The 15816-nt window shown below is 40.8% G+C and overlaps 1 protein-coding gene across 15 annotated transcripts in view; it reads left to right on the top strand.

The window, feature by feature from the left end:
* Positions 1 to 15816, top strand: part of EHBP1 (EH domain binding protein 1) — a 207348-nt gene that overhangs the window by 25038 nt on the left and 166494 nt on the right. For all 15 annotated transcript variants that reach the window (XM_038133307.1, XM_038133314.1, XM_038133303.1 and 12 more), the window contains 2 exons: positions 3461 to 3518; positions 12389 to 12484. In XM_038133307.1, coding sequence (XP_037989235.1) covers positions 3461 to 3518; positions 12389 to 12484 — 154 coding nt within the window. The remainder of the gene's footprint in view (positions 1 to 3460; positions 3519 to 12388; positions 12485 to 15816) is intronic.

The following is a 15816-nucleotide window of genomic DNA, read 5'->3' as shown; positions in this document are numbered from 1 at the left end:
AAAACCAGGCTTGGTTTTGAATTAAAAGTGTTTTATAAATCTGTATTTTGGATCCCATTTTAGTTGTTTAGTATGCAGGGCAGAGGTGAATCTCTTTTTCTGAGCCACAAACTTTGAAATCAATCTTCCCTGCTTCTTTGCTAAGTTTCACCTGTAAATAATAAAATAAGTTTACCACTATGAATTGCCTTTCTTCAGGAATAGTTTTTTTGTGAACCACACAATAACAAGTAAATACCAAATACAGGTTTATGGTAAGTTTTGTAAAATATGATCTTTTGGATCCAAGCTGGATCCTTCAACCACTGCTACTGGATCCATGCTCTTCCCAATGGCAGTCCCTGATGTCCCAGTGCTGATGGCTTCCTTTGGCTCCCCCTCCCAGGGAAGTGCTGCTGCTTTGGCAATGCTGCCTTGGTGGGAAGTGCACAACACCCCCAAGGCAATGGTGGCAGGTTCCAGTACAGTATTAAACACTCCTGCTGAAAGGTCAGTGGTGTTGAATTGATAGATTGATGCAATTACCTAGTGGGGAAATGTAGTGTCCAGCTAAAACCCAGTTCTCTTCCCTCGCTCCAAATCCATTCTCTGGAGGTAAGCAGTGTATTATTAGGCATACTGGCATTGCTGAATAAGTGACTGACTAAAAGCTGGTGGGTTTAAAGAAATGAGAAATGTCATTTGTGCAGCACAGGAAATTATTTTTTTTATTGCCGACCATTAGCATTTGTTCAGCTTGCAGCGTTGTGAATTTTGTATTTGGAATGATATCCAAGTTCAATAAGTAAACTTATAAAGGATACTAAAACTGGTCTCCAGACTGATTCTTCAGAGGTGATTTTGTTTGCTTTGGTTATTGACTAATGAGCAGCTGAGGTTTATGATGTTAAAGGAGGGGAGAAGTCTGAAGTAGGAAACACTACCTAATGCTTTCTCTTAGCAATGTGCATTATGTGATATCTGCCATTTCCTAGCACTGAGATATCATTAATAACCTTGAATGCAAAATTGCTGATTAAAATATGAGCTGGGCTTTTTCTTCTAGAAGTATGTTGCCATAGGAGAGTGAAGAACAGATTGTGGGAGGAAAGGTTGCTCTTGGTTTTGTTAGCCAAACAGTTCTATGAAGATATTTTAGAATTGTTGGATTTGTGACTTCCTTGAAGAAAATCCCTTAGAAGAACTGGTGTGCTTTTTGTTAGGTTTCAGTGAAGCATATGGTGTGCAGAGGGGACACTCGTCCTTTGGGATATTTTCTTCCCTTCTCATCCCATTCCATTTCCCTAAATTTTCTGTCTCCATATTGTGGTGACTTTCTTTGGTATTTTTTGGGTTTTGTTTGTTTGTTTGTTTGTTTTTTGTTTGTTTCTGGGGTTTTTTTCTGTTGTTGTTTTTGTTGGTTTTTTTGGGTTTTGGTTTTTTTTTTCATAAAGTACCTCTGGATGTGAATTTCTCTCATACTTGAAGCTGAAGGAGCAAATTGTGCTCAGTACTTAACAAAATAAATATATTGGTGAGAGAAGTGAGGGGAGCAAATGCTGCTCCTGCTTGTCCATCAGTGTGGCTCGGTCCTCTCAGCCTGAACTAAAACTTTAATTGGCTTTTTCATGTTGGAGCATTTCTGTATATTCCTGGCAGAGGGAGTTCTTCAGGACTGGTAAATGTTGCTGGTGGGGGTTTAGATTGCTTTGCTTAGGGATGTGTTGTTTTTCCCTGGTGGCACTAATACAGTTCCCATAAAATGGGCTGGTGCTGCTGTAAGCCAAAGATGAGAACCCACCACCAAATGAGCAAAGAGCTTTGAAGTCCAACAGGATGACCTTATTGCCAAGCAAGATTTTGCAGAAGCTGCAAGCAGAGTCACTCTGCAATTTAAGTCATCTAAACAAGCCACAAGAGTGAATTTACAGTTTTAAATACAGATTATTTCACTTTCAATTAAAAAAAAACCCAAAACAACAAATCTTGTCTCCTCATTTATTTTGCAGGATCTGCCTGTAGCTGGGTTTTTTGGGAGAGCTTTAGTTCTGGTGGGGTTTAAGTGTGAATCATGGGTGAGGTATTGCTTTTATTGTAATGTCCAGAAATTATCAACAGCTCAATGGAAAAGTATGTATGAAGGGAAATGTGGCCAGCACTTCAGTGCCTAAAATGATTATTAAACCAGTTGAGGTTTCATTTGAAAAGTTAGTTATTAAGTAGGTAGTCTGCCTGTGATGAAATAGCAGTAGGAGCAATGCCTTTACTCAGAATATTTGTGTGTGGGATTTTGGGTGCATCTTTTAATCATGATTTGAATGTATTTTGTCTTGACTTTTTCTTGGCTACACCCATTTTCCCCCACTATGATTTGTTTTGCTGTTGGCTTTAGATGTAAGGATTCTTACACTGGTGTCCCAAAAATCTGAGTAGCAGATTTTTTTTCCAGGCAGAGTTGCATCTGCAGGTTTAGTAGTTTTTAGTGGAGATATGACCTTCATTTAAAATCCTTTGTGGGTGGATTTGCAGCTGGGCTTCATGATGAAATTCAGGTCATCAGCCAGAAAACAAAGCTGGAATGGTGTCAGGAGTCTGCACAAGAGGCTTATAGGTCTGGAAGTGGGACCAGAAGTGTGGTCATCGTACAATGGGAAGTGTTTCATGGGGGGAGAATGGGAGGTCTGGAAGTTAAGTCAGTATCAAAAATCACTCAGACACAACTGTGAAACTAATAAGGTAGATATAATAAGGGCAAACTGTTAACCACTAAATAACTCCGAAGAAATTTGAAGAGAAAATAATTTGTACTGAAAGGGTTGTTTATTGAGGTTTCCATCTACATTCATTGCAAATATCAAATAAACAATTGCTTGGGAAACCACACTGATTTTCAGTATGTTTGTCCTTTGGAGTATAAGTTGAGGAAGTGCTGATTTAACTGTCATCATCCAAGGAGATTTTATGGAGTAATACAGGACTTGATTCTCTTGTTCTTTGTGTTATTCAAGTAGAAAAATAATCCTTTGTGTAAGAAAAAGCGAAATTACCTGCTTTCTTTGCTACTTAGAAGTAACTTTTCAATATATCTGCATAGAAATTAAAGCTAGAATTTGCATTAATGTTTATTTTGGGTACTGGAATGTTTCCAAGGTATCTTTATAGAGTCTGGATCCTGTTCTCTGCCCCATGGAAGAGTTTCTGCTCACATGTGCTGCTGGCTCTGGGGAAACCTCCACAGGCAAGGAGAGCAGGAGGATAATGATGACATTACAGGGTAGACCAGAGGACAACCTGTCTCTATAAATACACATTATTTTTCCTGTTAAATGACTGATGCTGAGAGTGGTTTTTTAGATGAGCTATTTTTAAGAGAACGTGTTATCCACTAAGGATGTCATTACGTGTTGCAAGAGTTTTAATATAAACTGTTTACATATTGATCTTGTTGTGTATTAAGCTGTTTTTTCCTTATCTTCAACAGGCAGCCAGATAAACTAGTGGTGGTTTGGACAAGAAGAAGCAGAAGAAAATCCTCTAAGGTTAGTTGATCCCTTAGTAAGTCCCAACTTGAGTGACAAACGGGGTCAGTGGTTTGAGGGACTGTTTTTCTGAATGTGGGGAGCAGCCAAATAAATAAATAAATAAATGAGAAGTATTTTAGTTGTTGACTTTTCTTTTTAATTCAGTTTATCCATAAAGTTCAGAATAAGCTCCTGTTGATGTCAGTGCTAGTTTATGGGAACTCTAAACTCTGATTTCAGCTTTGGTTATTTGTTTAGCAGAACTGTATCACTGTCAGTTCAATACAGTTATTGATTTGCTACACCTAATTAGAAAGGAGAATCAGCTTCTTTACTAGAAGTGTATTATAAAAGCTCCCCAAATAATTAAAAAATAATAAAGAATCTGACATCCCTGCAATAGGCAGATAAAGCCTGAATAAGAGGCTATTTCACAACCTGAAATGCTACAAATAAAAAAGAATAAAAGCAGGGTCTTACAGCCCAGCAGTGTGTTTTTGAAGTGAATATTTACATCTTACTTCTACAAACACTGTGGGCAAACCTATAAATTTGTGTTTCATGACTAATAACTTGGTAGCCTGAGGAATGGGAAGCTCTGAGTGAAGTCTCTCCAGTGTCTGGACATTGATAAAGTTTGTCTTTCATGGGGACAGGACTGTATGCTGTTTTCCTCCCTTCCCAGGAGCATCTCCTCTTTTGAGATGACTTGGTCTTACTTGCTCATTCCCTCATTGCCTTTACCCGTGCTGTGGCCTCTTAGCCTGGTTGGATTTATGGCAAATGATCTTGTCAGAGAGGAAATATTGGAAGTTACAATAAATCTTTGATACTTCAGTTAAAAAAAAAGATGGTATAAGCTTCTTTGTCTTTTTTTGTGTGTGTATTCATGTAACACTGTAGGAACCCGTGGGTTTCGGGCTGTAAATCCCAAGCTAGCCGGGGGGATTTACAGCCCGAAACCCACGGGTTCCACAAAATGATGTTTCAGAGAACTCTATAATAGTGGAGAGAGGGCATTCATGATAGAGAAGGTATCTTGAAATAATTGTGTTGAAGAACTTAAATATTTAGAAAATGTGATACGTGGTTTTCTGCCCTGCTCAGGAGAGGCTTTGGGTTTATTTTTTACTGGTACTCCTCTTTTTCTGACCTCTTTTTCTGATTGTCATGCATATTTGTTGTATTTTGTCTATTAACTTGAGGTACAAGCTATTCTAGGCTGTTATAGATAAAGACTGGCTCCTGACTGCTCAACTAAATGTTGTGCATCCAAAATTCTGCTTCAGGTTATGAAAACCCAAAGGTGTTACCTGATGAGTAAACTAGGGCGTGAGCTCAGTCTGGTACCTGTTCCTATTCCATACTCTTCAGCAAAGCCAGTCAGACTATTCCTGTTTCACTGAAACATCAACTAACTTTAGTTCCTTTGAATTTGTAGTGCAGTGTGTATCTAGGCAGTAAGTGCTGATGTCACTAACTGATGTCTGATGTGGCTCACCCTATGACAACTTCTCTGTATTAATTTAATTTAATTTCTGTTGCACAGAGTGATAAAAGTTGTATCAAACAGTAAGTGCAATGCTTGCACAAGCTTTGTAACCCTGAGAAGCTTGGTGGAAAACAAGGTATTTGTCAAAAACGACTGATTTGTTGGGGTTCAGAATATGTTCAGAAATAGAAGCCATAGCAGAAGTCCAGCATGGCTTTGTGAAATGATGGTTTTCTGCCTGTCATTTTATAGGATCCAAATGACAGCATTTCCCTGAGGCAACAGGATTTTCTGGCATTAGCTTAGCCTTTTGGGCTTGAAGGTTTTTTCAGCTGGGCCATAATGTTCCATGATATGTCCTCATTTTTGGTCACCAGGCAGCAGAGGCAGCTCTTGGATAAACTGGCAGATTTAAACCTGAGACTCAGAAAAATCTTTGGCTGACTAAGTCGTGTTTAGTAAGATCCCACAAAGGTACTTTGGAAGAGGCTGAGTGGCCCTGAAACCTGGGCAGAGCATAGAGTTAATTTTAAAGCTGTGGTAGTTGATGTGACTTGAGCTGTTTGGGTGAAAAACTGTAGATCAATAAATGTTCTTGATCTCTTAGTCATCCTGCCAGTAAAATACCTTATTCAACATACTTGTTTCATCTAATTGCTTTATTGGAAGCAAGTCAAATGAATATTTCCTCTTATTTTATTTTTGGTGGGCACTGGGTTCAGTGAGTACAAAGCATTAATAATTGTCTTATGTTTTTCAGCTTCTTGCGGAGGGGGGAGGGATGAGGTTTTACCTTACTGTAAAGATGTTATGAAGACTTTTTTGGAGGTTATGTTTTCTGAACTTTTCAGATCATTAATGAGGGATATCACCAGCAGATAGTTCACAAGCTCACAAACATGGCCCTTTGGATGCTCTCTGGTAGCTCCGTGTCTCTTTTGTACTGGGAAAGTACGAGAGATGTATTAAGCAAAAATGTCGTGCAACTGGAAGATGGAGCTGTGGATGAGCACTGGGATGCCTGCTCTAACTGATACAATTTTAAAATGTCATTGAGCTGAAAGCTGAGTTCTTGATGTCCTTTGAAGCCCTTGTTTTTGTAGGTTTCCATGATTTTGATATGCTTCCTGCCCCACATGCTCTTTTTCCAAATAAACTACAGTGGTCCCTTTATTAAAAGAAATAATAAGAGGTATTATGTGCAGGAGTCTGAATATTTTTCTTTTTACTGTGGGAAACATAGAATAAGAGCTGTAAATATATTCAATTACAGTAAGTTTCAAAGTGTTGCAAATGAAAAGCAAACACTCATTTTGAAAGAGCATATAAATAGCAGTCTGATGGGTGGATGGATACAAGACCATAAATACATCCAGCAGTTACTGACCTTAATGCAGATTTAAGTTACTTACAGTTCTATTTTGGGACCTGCTTTTCATGGACGAGTGTAATTTCAATGTATTTCATGAGATGTGTCAGGACGAGGTGGCTCTGTGTAGTTGGGCATCTCCATTGTGTGTGCCAGGAGTTTACATAAAATGGTGATTTGCAATTTTGCTGTGCTTGGCAGGATTGCTGTGCAGTCCTAGAACCAAAATGACCTTTCAGCTTGGGAAGGGTGGGAGTTGCCTGTCTGCTGGTGCAAATGTTGTCTGTTTGCAAAATTGGGTACACTCTTCAAGCTTTATTTAGATGCTGTTCAGCATCCATGGTTTACAGAAGGTGCAGCTTGTAGCCATGGATGGGTTTAACTCTTCTTCAGTACCCTGGCCCACTGGAAAGTTGCTTGCCCAGGTTTTCAGGCCCTGGGCTTTTGGATCTGTCTGTCTCTCTTTTTCTTTTTCTTTTTCTTTTTCTTTTTCTTTTTCTTTTTCTTTTTCTTTTTCTTTTTCTTTTTCTTTTTCTTTTTCTTTTTCTTTTTCTTTTTCTTTTTCTTTTTCTTTTTCTTTTTCTTTTTCTTTTTCTTTTTCTTTTTCTTTTTCTTTTTCTTTTTCTTTTTCTTTTTCTTTTTCTTTTCTTTTCTTTTCTTCTATTTTTTTTTTTTTTTTTGAGTGGTGGAAGAATGTCTTTGTTCTAGTGTAGAGCAAGGGAAAAACATGTTGAAAATATGTTTACCTTCATTTCACTGAGATGCTCTCAAATTTCCAGGCTTTGAACTAAGAAATTTCGATTTGAAAATAGATGTTGCTGTGATGTCAAGGAGGTACTTTCTACTGTTCCTGTGAACATGCAGAGGCTTATGGTTGAATTATACACCTCTGAAAAATCAAATTTGCACTTGCTTCTGAGAGCCTGACAGAATTATTCTTCAAAGTTTTTTTTTGTATCAAAGCTGAAAGAAGGTGCCTTGCCTGTGATATCAGCACTTCTCTTGCAGGTTTATCAAAAACTGTTTAAGCACAAAGGAGAAGGAACAATGCTGAAAAGAGGGAAAGAACTTGGGCAGTGAGAAGTAAGAGCCGAGAGAGGCAAAGGGGCAGGGAGTAAAAGGAATCTCTTGTACACAACAGCAGCCTGGCCAGCATTTTTCCAAGGTTCTGCCAGCAGTAAAGCAGCATCTGGGTCACCTGTTTTGCTGGTTTTGGCAATCTGTTGCCTTTTCTGGCTACTTTATTGCCCTGTGCCAGCCCTGCCTGTCCCTGCCGGGCTGGAGTTCCAAAGACGTGTTGTGACCCTGACATGTTGATGACTGACTGGGACCAGCACAGTTCAATAATGCCGCTCCTGGGGCTTCTCAGTTTTTTAGTAAAGTTACAAGATCGCGCTGTGATTGTAATCCTTGATTGTAAACTGGAGGTCATTAATACTCTTCTTTTTTCTGGGAGTCCCATGAAGTTGACTTGTGGTGACATTCTGAGGTGCGGTGATGGTTGTCCCAGAAAATAATGAGAAAAATAACTCTGCATTCAGGTTTTTTTGTTTGTCTGGGCTTTGATTTTTTATTTGGTTGGTTGTTTTTCTTTTCTAATAAGAAACCCTATAAATGACGTGAGAAACTGATTAAAGAGACAGGGAAGAGGATTTTTATCTGAACATAATTACTGTGGATGATGAATAAGGCAAGATCTGGTGAACCAAATAGCATGATTCAAGCATTTAATACTTGATGTAATCATCATGTATGTCTTGGATGTGTGTTTGAAATCAAGCTTGAAGAGGTAGCCCAGTCCCAGAGAAGCTGTGGTGGTGATGAGTTTTTGCTCATTCCCCAAGCTTAGCAGTGTTTCTGTAGCTTTGTCACAGTAACACACATGTGCACAGTGACAGTCGTAACACATGTGCCTCCCGGTGAATTGAAGACATTCATGGGAAGACCTGTGGGAATCCGCTGGTTTCCTTGTCTGCTCTAAGGGGGCACTGACAGCAGTGTGTTGATCAAAGGCTGCCTGGGGTTTCCAGGGCTTTGAACTTCCTCCTTTGGCACGTGCTGGGCTTTTTGGACTGCATCCCAAGGCATGAGTGTGACTGGAGCGTTGTTCTGGTGCCCAGCCTTTTTAACTGGTGGGCCAATCACAGGGATTTCAAGATGATCATGGGGGGGATACAAGCTGTAGTCTGGAGTATGGCCTTTAATTTGTTTCCCTTTGTGACACTGAACTGAGTTACAGGAAAACAAGAAGAAGCCATTCACAAACTGCTGGTTTCCTCTGGTGTGAGGGAATTGGCAGCTTTTTCCAGTAGGTCCATTAACAGCCATATGCAGCTCTGGCTGTCTTGGATGGCGAATGACTTTGGTGGGATGCATCACATGGAACAAATCCTTGGTGTTCCAATGTTCCAAAGCCACACTCCTGGCATGGAGGCACCAGATGAAGGATTTGGCTGCTTAATGTCAGCTCTTCCTCTTGAGGTTTTTTTTCCTATTCTGTGAAGTGTTCTGCCTGGATAACACTGAAGAAGAGGGATTATCCTTACAAGCTGACCTGGCCTAAGCACTACTGGAGCCAGTTGAGCTCCTGCTTGCTTCTTGTGCCCTGACCAGCCTGTCACACTGACAAGCGGCAGAGCTGGCCTGAGCACAGGCAACTGGCAAAAAATTTACAAGGAAAAAAAAATCGGCAGTTTGTGGGCTCATAATAAGGCCACTCTTGTGGCTGCAGGTGAGGAATAATCGTAGGTCTGTTTCTGATGATTTTTGCTTTTAAAACCCAATATTGACAGCTTGGCAATAAGAACATACTTTTTATTCATAAATATAAACTGTTCCATAATTTGCAGCAGGTTCAAAATATTATGGTCAGCTCTAGCATCTTACAGAAAAGTAACATGAAATTATCCTGCACAACAGGATGAGGCAAGGTGGAAGTGAAGAAAGGAGAAAAGAGATGTAGCATCTGAAAGGGCAGGTTCCTGAAATAATGTAGTATCAAGTCTGTCATTCCAGTTCAAGCACAGCAAAACAGCAGTGATTTTCATATTACAGGTGGTGCATTGCAAAGCTGGCTGCCTGGATTGGAACTGTTGTTTTAAAGAGAAAAATGGATAGTCTGAAGTGCCCATGCAAGTTCTGTGGGCTCATCTCCACTGCCTTTCTTTAAGAGATTTCCTCCTCTCCCAGTCATCAGTTTTGTGCCAGAGCAATGCCGTAGGTTGGACAATGTCATTCACAGCCCTACTCTATTTATAGGATATTTCAGCAGCCCCTCCTGTAGCTCCTGTTTCCAGATTTAAAAGAGCTTTCATGCTATGTTGTTTTCTCTCATGTTCTACTGGCAGAGAAAAGGAGGAGTTGCCTTTTGCTTTGAAATGCAGCGAAGCACTTCTGCTTCTCTTTCCAGACCATGGCTCCCATCCTTCAGGTCTGGAGACAAGTCAGGCAAGGGCAGGGCTGTGGGTGAGGCACCTGCTGCTGGAAGTCACTTCTGTTTAGCTGCCCTTGTCTTGACTTCCAAGGCAGCAGGAGATGGCTGGTGAAGACTAGTAGCAAATGAGGAAAAAGTGGGTCTAAAGGCACAACCACCCAATAGAAAATGGAATTAAGGAGAGGATTAGGGTGGAAATGTATTGTGCAGCTGCAGCACCTCACCTTGGCTCAGCCATGACAGCGAGTCCTTGTCACCTGCAGCTGTGGCCTGATCCAGCTCCAAGTCAAGGCTTATAATTTGGGAGTTGAAAAGGTTTTTTGATACAGGCCAGATGTAACTTGAAGAAACTGCAGCATAGAGGTGCCTGGCATGAGAAATGTTGCATTAGAATAACACTCTGCATCTTAATTTTAAATTACTGTCATTTGCCGGTCCTCTGTGTTTCTCTGGATTTGCTTTCCCCTTTCCATTTCTCCTTCCCAACAACCCAGACAGTCCTTTCGATGTTATCTTTTACTGTCAAGCTGTTTGTGTGATACAGTGTTTATTTTTCAAAGCCAGAGGAGGACTTGATAACATTCATGATCACAGAACAGCTTTGCTTTAAAAGCTCATTAGTTAGAACTTGTCTCCTGGTTGTTGCTTTCAGTGACAGAAAAACATATATATCCCTGTGTGTTTATTGTGTCTCACTGACTTTCCTACTGGGAGGAAATGTTGATAAAGGGCTTGAAGTGTTGACTGTACCAGCGAATGCTCATTTTCTAGGTTTTTTTAATACATGGAACAAGTGATCCTCAACTGAGCAGGCTGGCAGTGCCTGGATCTTGGGCAGCAAAAGTTTGACACAATTTTCAGTATTGGCCAAACCCAGCAGGAAAGCACAGTTTTCAGGCACACCATGAGCTCCAGTTATTTTTGTGCAAACTGGTACCTGGAAAGAGGATGGAGTGTCCCTATGGAGGAGAAGTTATTGATTTTACAAGATGCTACCAGGGGACATGGCAGATGAGCTTGTGCCTGGCTCTGGATCACTGCCTCGTGTCTGCTGAAGATCTCTGTGGGCAAGCTGGGAGTGTTGCAGGGCACTGTGGGTTCTATGGGACAGACACACGAACTGCAGCTCCAGTGTCTGTGGTGGTAATGCCATCTACTATGGTGTGTTTTGCTGCTCACAAAATACCTTTTTCTTGTAAAATACGTGTTTTGTTTGTGTTATTTGTTGTTGTTTGCTCTGTTATTTGGAAAATACATCCAGGCCCTCTTTAGAATGAGGAGATTAGACTGAAATTCATGGAGTAAAACCAGTAGAAATTGGCTTCTTTCAGGTTGCTCTTATTTTAAAATTCCCTTTTTTTTAGAAGCTTCAAGTTGCTGCTCTGCAGGCACAAAGCATAGACACTCACTGAAAAATCTGATCGAAGTAGACATCTTTGGGAGCTGGGGTTTTAAGCAGAACATCAAAGAGAAAAAAATTTGTGATAAAACCAAAGGAGTGCTGGCAATATCTGGCACTCCCTACTACAGTGGCAGAGAGCTGCTGCCTCCATAGGGATGGGACGGCTTCTCCAGCTTTGTCTTTCCCACTTTGGTACAGCAAAGTCATCCTTAAAGTTGCCCAGGTTACCTTAAGGTTCCAGAAAACCTTAGTCACAGGTCTTGCTAACCTTATTAAAGCAAAAATATGTTCTGATAGACACCCTGAATCTGAAGTTCTGAGTGTTGGAAGGAGTATAAAATTGCAAGGAGTGATGCTCTAGAATAAAAATAAAAAAAAGAAAAAAAAGCCAAGTTAATTTGCTTCAGGTAACAGTAAATAGATTGTACAGTCTTTCCTGATAAAACTTCCAGATGTTTCTAATAACACCCTGGCTCTGTAGCTGTCAATTCTGCAGCAGCATCCTTCCCTCATTTGTCTTACAACATCACAAAGTAGATTAGGTTGAGCTTGGAAAAAGGCATACTTATTCCAAACCAGAGCAGAAATGCTCACACCTGGTGTTTTTTAGGCCTAGCTGTTAAAATGTAAATACAGGCCATACACTAATCCAAACTGATGCTCAAAGGTATACAGGTTCTCTGTCTATTTAACTGTTGGGTTTTCTAGATGTAGGTACTCCAGCTTATTAATTCTTAGAAATTTAAATGTTTTAGTAGCATTATAAATCATTGTTTTCACTTTTCTTTCCTCAAGTAAAATGTCTTGCTCCATTTATGTGTAAATGGGATTAGACCTGCACTATGTGTTGTACACAAAATTAAGCTCAGCTTGCTTCAGAAGTTCTGACCATACAGCCTTAATTTTTGCAAGGCTCTGAGTGTCCTGACCTGTGCTATGTAATAACAAAGCTGAGTTTAGGACCTTGTGAGGAACAGCTTTAGTTTAATGGAAAAGACTGCTAGTGGTCTGAGTTTCCTTACTGTCATTCTTAATTGTGTCCTTTGAAGTGTTCAGTAGAGTCACGGGTTTAGGGATGTGACCTTTTTGGAGTCAGTGATATGTTACTTTTACCTTCATGCCCTGGGTCCTGTGGGAGTCAAGTCAGCACTTTTATAATGGCTTTAAACAACTGGGTATTTTCTTCCTTTAGGCACACAGCTGGCAGCCTGGAATCAAGAACCCATACCGCGGGTTGGTGGTGTGGCCTGTACCTGAAAATGTTGAAATTACTGTGACTCTCTTCAAGGTATGTTTTCTTTAAAGCGTAATCGTTACTATTTCCTAAACAACACATGAAAAATTCTGTCTGGAAATGCCAGATTATAGTCACAAGGTCTAATCTTGCTGGTTTTATGTCATTAACTGCACAGCCTTATGTCCTCAGTTCAGATCTGGGTGAGAGGGTTGGTCTGTTCCCTGCCAAAGCTGACTTCTGTAGTTTAGTTAACACACTGAAATACCCATTGAGCTGATTATGGTGAGGCATTGGCACAGAGTCCAGCACATGTGTAACTGTGCACGTAGTACATGTGTAAGGACTTGGCATGGGTTACAGCCTGGTAGGTTTCCTTTAAATACTGGAAGGGAGAAGTTGTCATAACACAGTAATTTCTAGACTTCCTTGTTCAGTTTCAGAGTTTCAGTGCACACTATTGGCTGCAACAGAATCCAGCTCCTCATTTCCCATTATTTAGAATGCTACACAAACATCACAGCATTGATGTGATTGCAGCTGTAAGAGTGGATGTGCAGTATTTGAGTAGTACAGAGAATTACAAGATCTTACGGGGAATTTTTTTATTTTTTGAATTGCATGTGTTCTACTAAAAAAAAAGCTTATTTGTGTGTCTGTGAAGCAGGAGGAGGAAGTGATAGTTATGCTAGAACTTATTTCCCAAATATCATTGGGCAAGACCCTTTCTGCATAATGATAAACAATGCAGCTTTGCATGTGTGACAGTGTAGGAGGCTGAAGATTTCTGGGATTTTCATTCTATAGTTCTTCCTTGTTCTTTACTCTGGTGCCTTCATCTACATTCTGTCTGTTCTTATTTCTAACTGCTTCCTTTGCAGCTTAGGGCAACAGCAACATACTTCTTTCTAATTAGTAATATTTGTATTTCTTTGTCTTGAGGACTTTCCTGAGCTTGGAGTTGGCTTCTGATTAGCCTTAGAATGGGAATTTATTACTTGGTTCATTAAACCTAAAAAAAGAGGGTTCTCTTCTCCCACCTTTTTTAATTCCTGCCTTTGGGATTACTCATGAGCACAAACTTCTCAGGTTGACAGTGATCAAAAACTATCTCAAACTTGTCTCTCTTCTTAGCAAACAGGTAGTCTTCAACTGAGATTTAAAAGTTCACTACCAAAAATTGTTTGCTTCAAGGACCTCTACTTGCACTAAGAAACTTGTCAGCATTATGTGGCAATGCCACATGTCTGTACAATCTGAACAAGGTTATGCAGCACTGTAAATGTTGCTTGATATTTTGAACATTTAAAGTGAAGCAGAAATGTACAGAAATCTTGATTGTGATTATGATGTTACGTAAAGGATGAGAAATAAAGTTTCTCTTGGGTGCAGCTCTGTGATACTGTGGTTTTGGAGTGAAAGTGTCTTTCAGCCTTCTCTTGCCATCTCATCTTTTTATTTACACTTGTACTGCTTCAGGATTCTGTTATGTAGAAGAGCACAGCAGCCTTGTTAGTTGTGTAACTGAGACTGAGGGTAGGATTATCTAGTGAGGGATGGAGGGGCCTCTAGAGTGTCAGTGTCAGGTATTACAAAAGCTTAATTTTACCCACCACTAATTCTGCAGGCAGATCTGTTCACTGGACTTCTTCCTCCCCAAAAAATGAGCCTGCCTGTCACAAGAATTGGTCTGGGAGGAGAGGTAGGAGTGTGAATAACCCCAACAGCCGTGCCTTCTGTAGGTGATACCCCCTGGTCTCTGGGGGAATGAGCATTGGATTTATAATCAAAATATTGAGAACCATCACACTGTCAGGCAGCTCTTACTGTAAATTCTACTCTAATCGATGCTCCAACTCTTGTAACAAGAATGCCTGTAAGTGGCCAAACACCCTTTGTTCTCTGTAAGGGAATGCGCGTGTGGCACAGAGCAGCTGGCTGAGCAAGCTGTGTGATGCCCCAGGAGTGCTGTAGCTGTGTGAGACCAGCAGCGTGCCTGAGCCAGCTGTGAGGGGCAGGGGATTGCAGGCAGAAGGTGGTGATGGCCCAGTTCAGGCTGTGCCCAGTCCCCTGATGGCTTTGTTGGCTCTGTGATGCTTCAGCTGCAGCACAGGACATGTCCCAGCACCCACAGAGCTGGCATTTCTGTAGCTGGTAGGTTCTGGGCAAAGGCAGTCCAAAAAAACTGCCTGTTTGTCACACAGCTGCTGCATTGTCTGAGCAGCACTGGAGCAGTGGGAAGGGAAGTATGTGATGGCACTCTGCAGCCGCCTTTCTGGGACCTGACTTGGAAATGGGGTACTTGTATTGTTCCTTCCTCTAGAAGAAAGGGGACAAAAAGACTGAAAACAGTAAAGCTCAGAGAAAGAGGCTGCTCATCTTGCAGTTCTGTAAAAATCCTTTCTGGAGCCAATTCCCTGTGAAGGAGGGTGATTACTGAAGGTTTGGCACTTTGCAATGCCTGCACTTAGCCTGGCCTTGTTTAACAAACAGGAGCTGCTCGCTTTCACCATCACCGAGAATCTCAGGGAGCTGCTGCCTCCGTGTCCACCCTGGCAGAGCCCAGAGCTGGGAGCTGGCTGCTCCCACAGAGCTGTGTAGCAATCACAGATAACAAATGAGTGCAGTGGTGCTGTTGGGAATGGAAGGAGTGGGCTCCAGACAGACAGCTATGTGTTGTGGGAAATGATTCACACAGCAGTGGCAGCGCATTCGTAAGTGGCTGTTGAAATGTGTTGCTGGTAGGATTAGGAGATAAGTCAAGGTTTCAAGTACTGATGAGAATGTTAAGAGTCTTCTCTCCTGTAGTCAGTGTGGACACTTGAGAGCTGGCTAAGCAAAGTCCCTGTGATCAGTCAACAGATGAGATATTCTGCGTTATCTGCACAGCCCTACTTTGGGTGTTACCTTGCTTACAACAGCATATTTGTAATTCTTGCCTATGCAAAGTACTGAAGAGATTACAACCTTCATTTTGAAAACTTTAATTTCAAGTAAATGTAAGCTTTTTTGTTTGTTTGTTTCAATTAATTCTGGGCTGCTGGTAAAATTTCATAATGCCCTGGAGTCATGTGGGGAAAAGCATCATATGGGTATATTGATTCAGCTTCCCTTGATTAGCTGTAGCTCCTGCCTTCCCAGCCGCTGAAGTGCTAATTACAGAAAAAGTTCCGTCTGTTCTGAAAGTTTAACTTCTTCCTTTGCTGAGCTCCACACTGATGTTTAGTTATTCCTTGGGTTTTTTTCAACCAAACTGGGGAGAAAGAAACATCATGAAACAATAAGTCTATTGTGCATTTAAGTCCATAATTTGTAGTGCTTTCATGAAAAGATTCACAAATGCCAGAAAAGCCAGAGCTGAATTCCCACTTTTTAAAAAAATTTTG

Source organism: Motacilla alba, chromosome 3 (assembly GCF_015832195.1).
Source record: "Motacilla alba alba isolate MOTALB_02 chromosome 3, Motacilla_alba_V1.0_pri, whole genome shotgun sequence".
Taxonomy (NCBI): Eukaryota; Metazoa; Chordata; class Aves; order Passeriformes; family Motacillidae; genus Motacilla; species Motacilla alba.
Note: the sequence above shows the minus strand (reverse complement) of the source record. Positions and strands in the feature narration are given on the sequence as shown.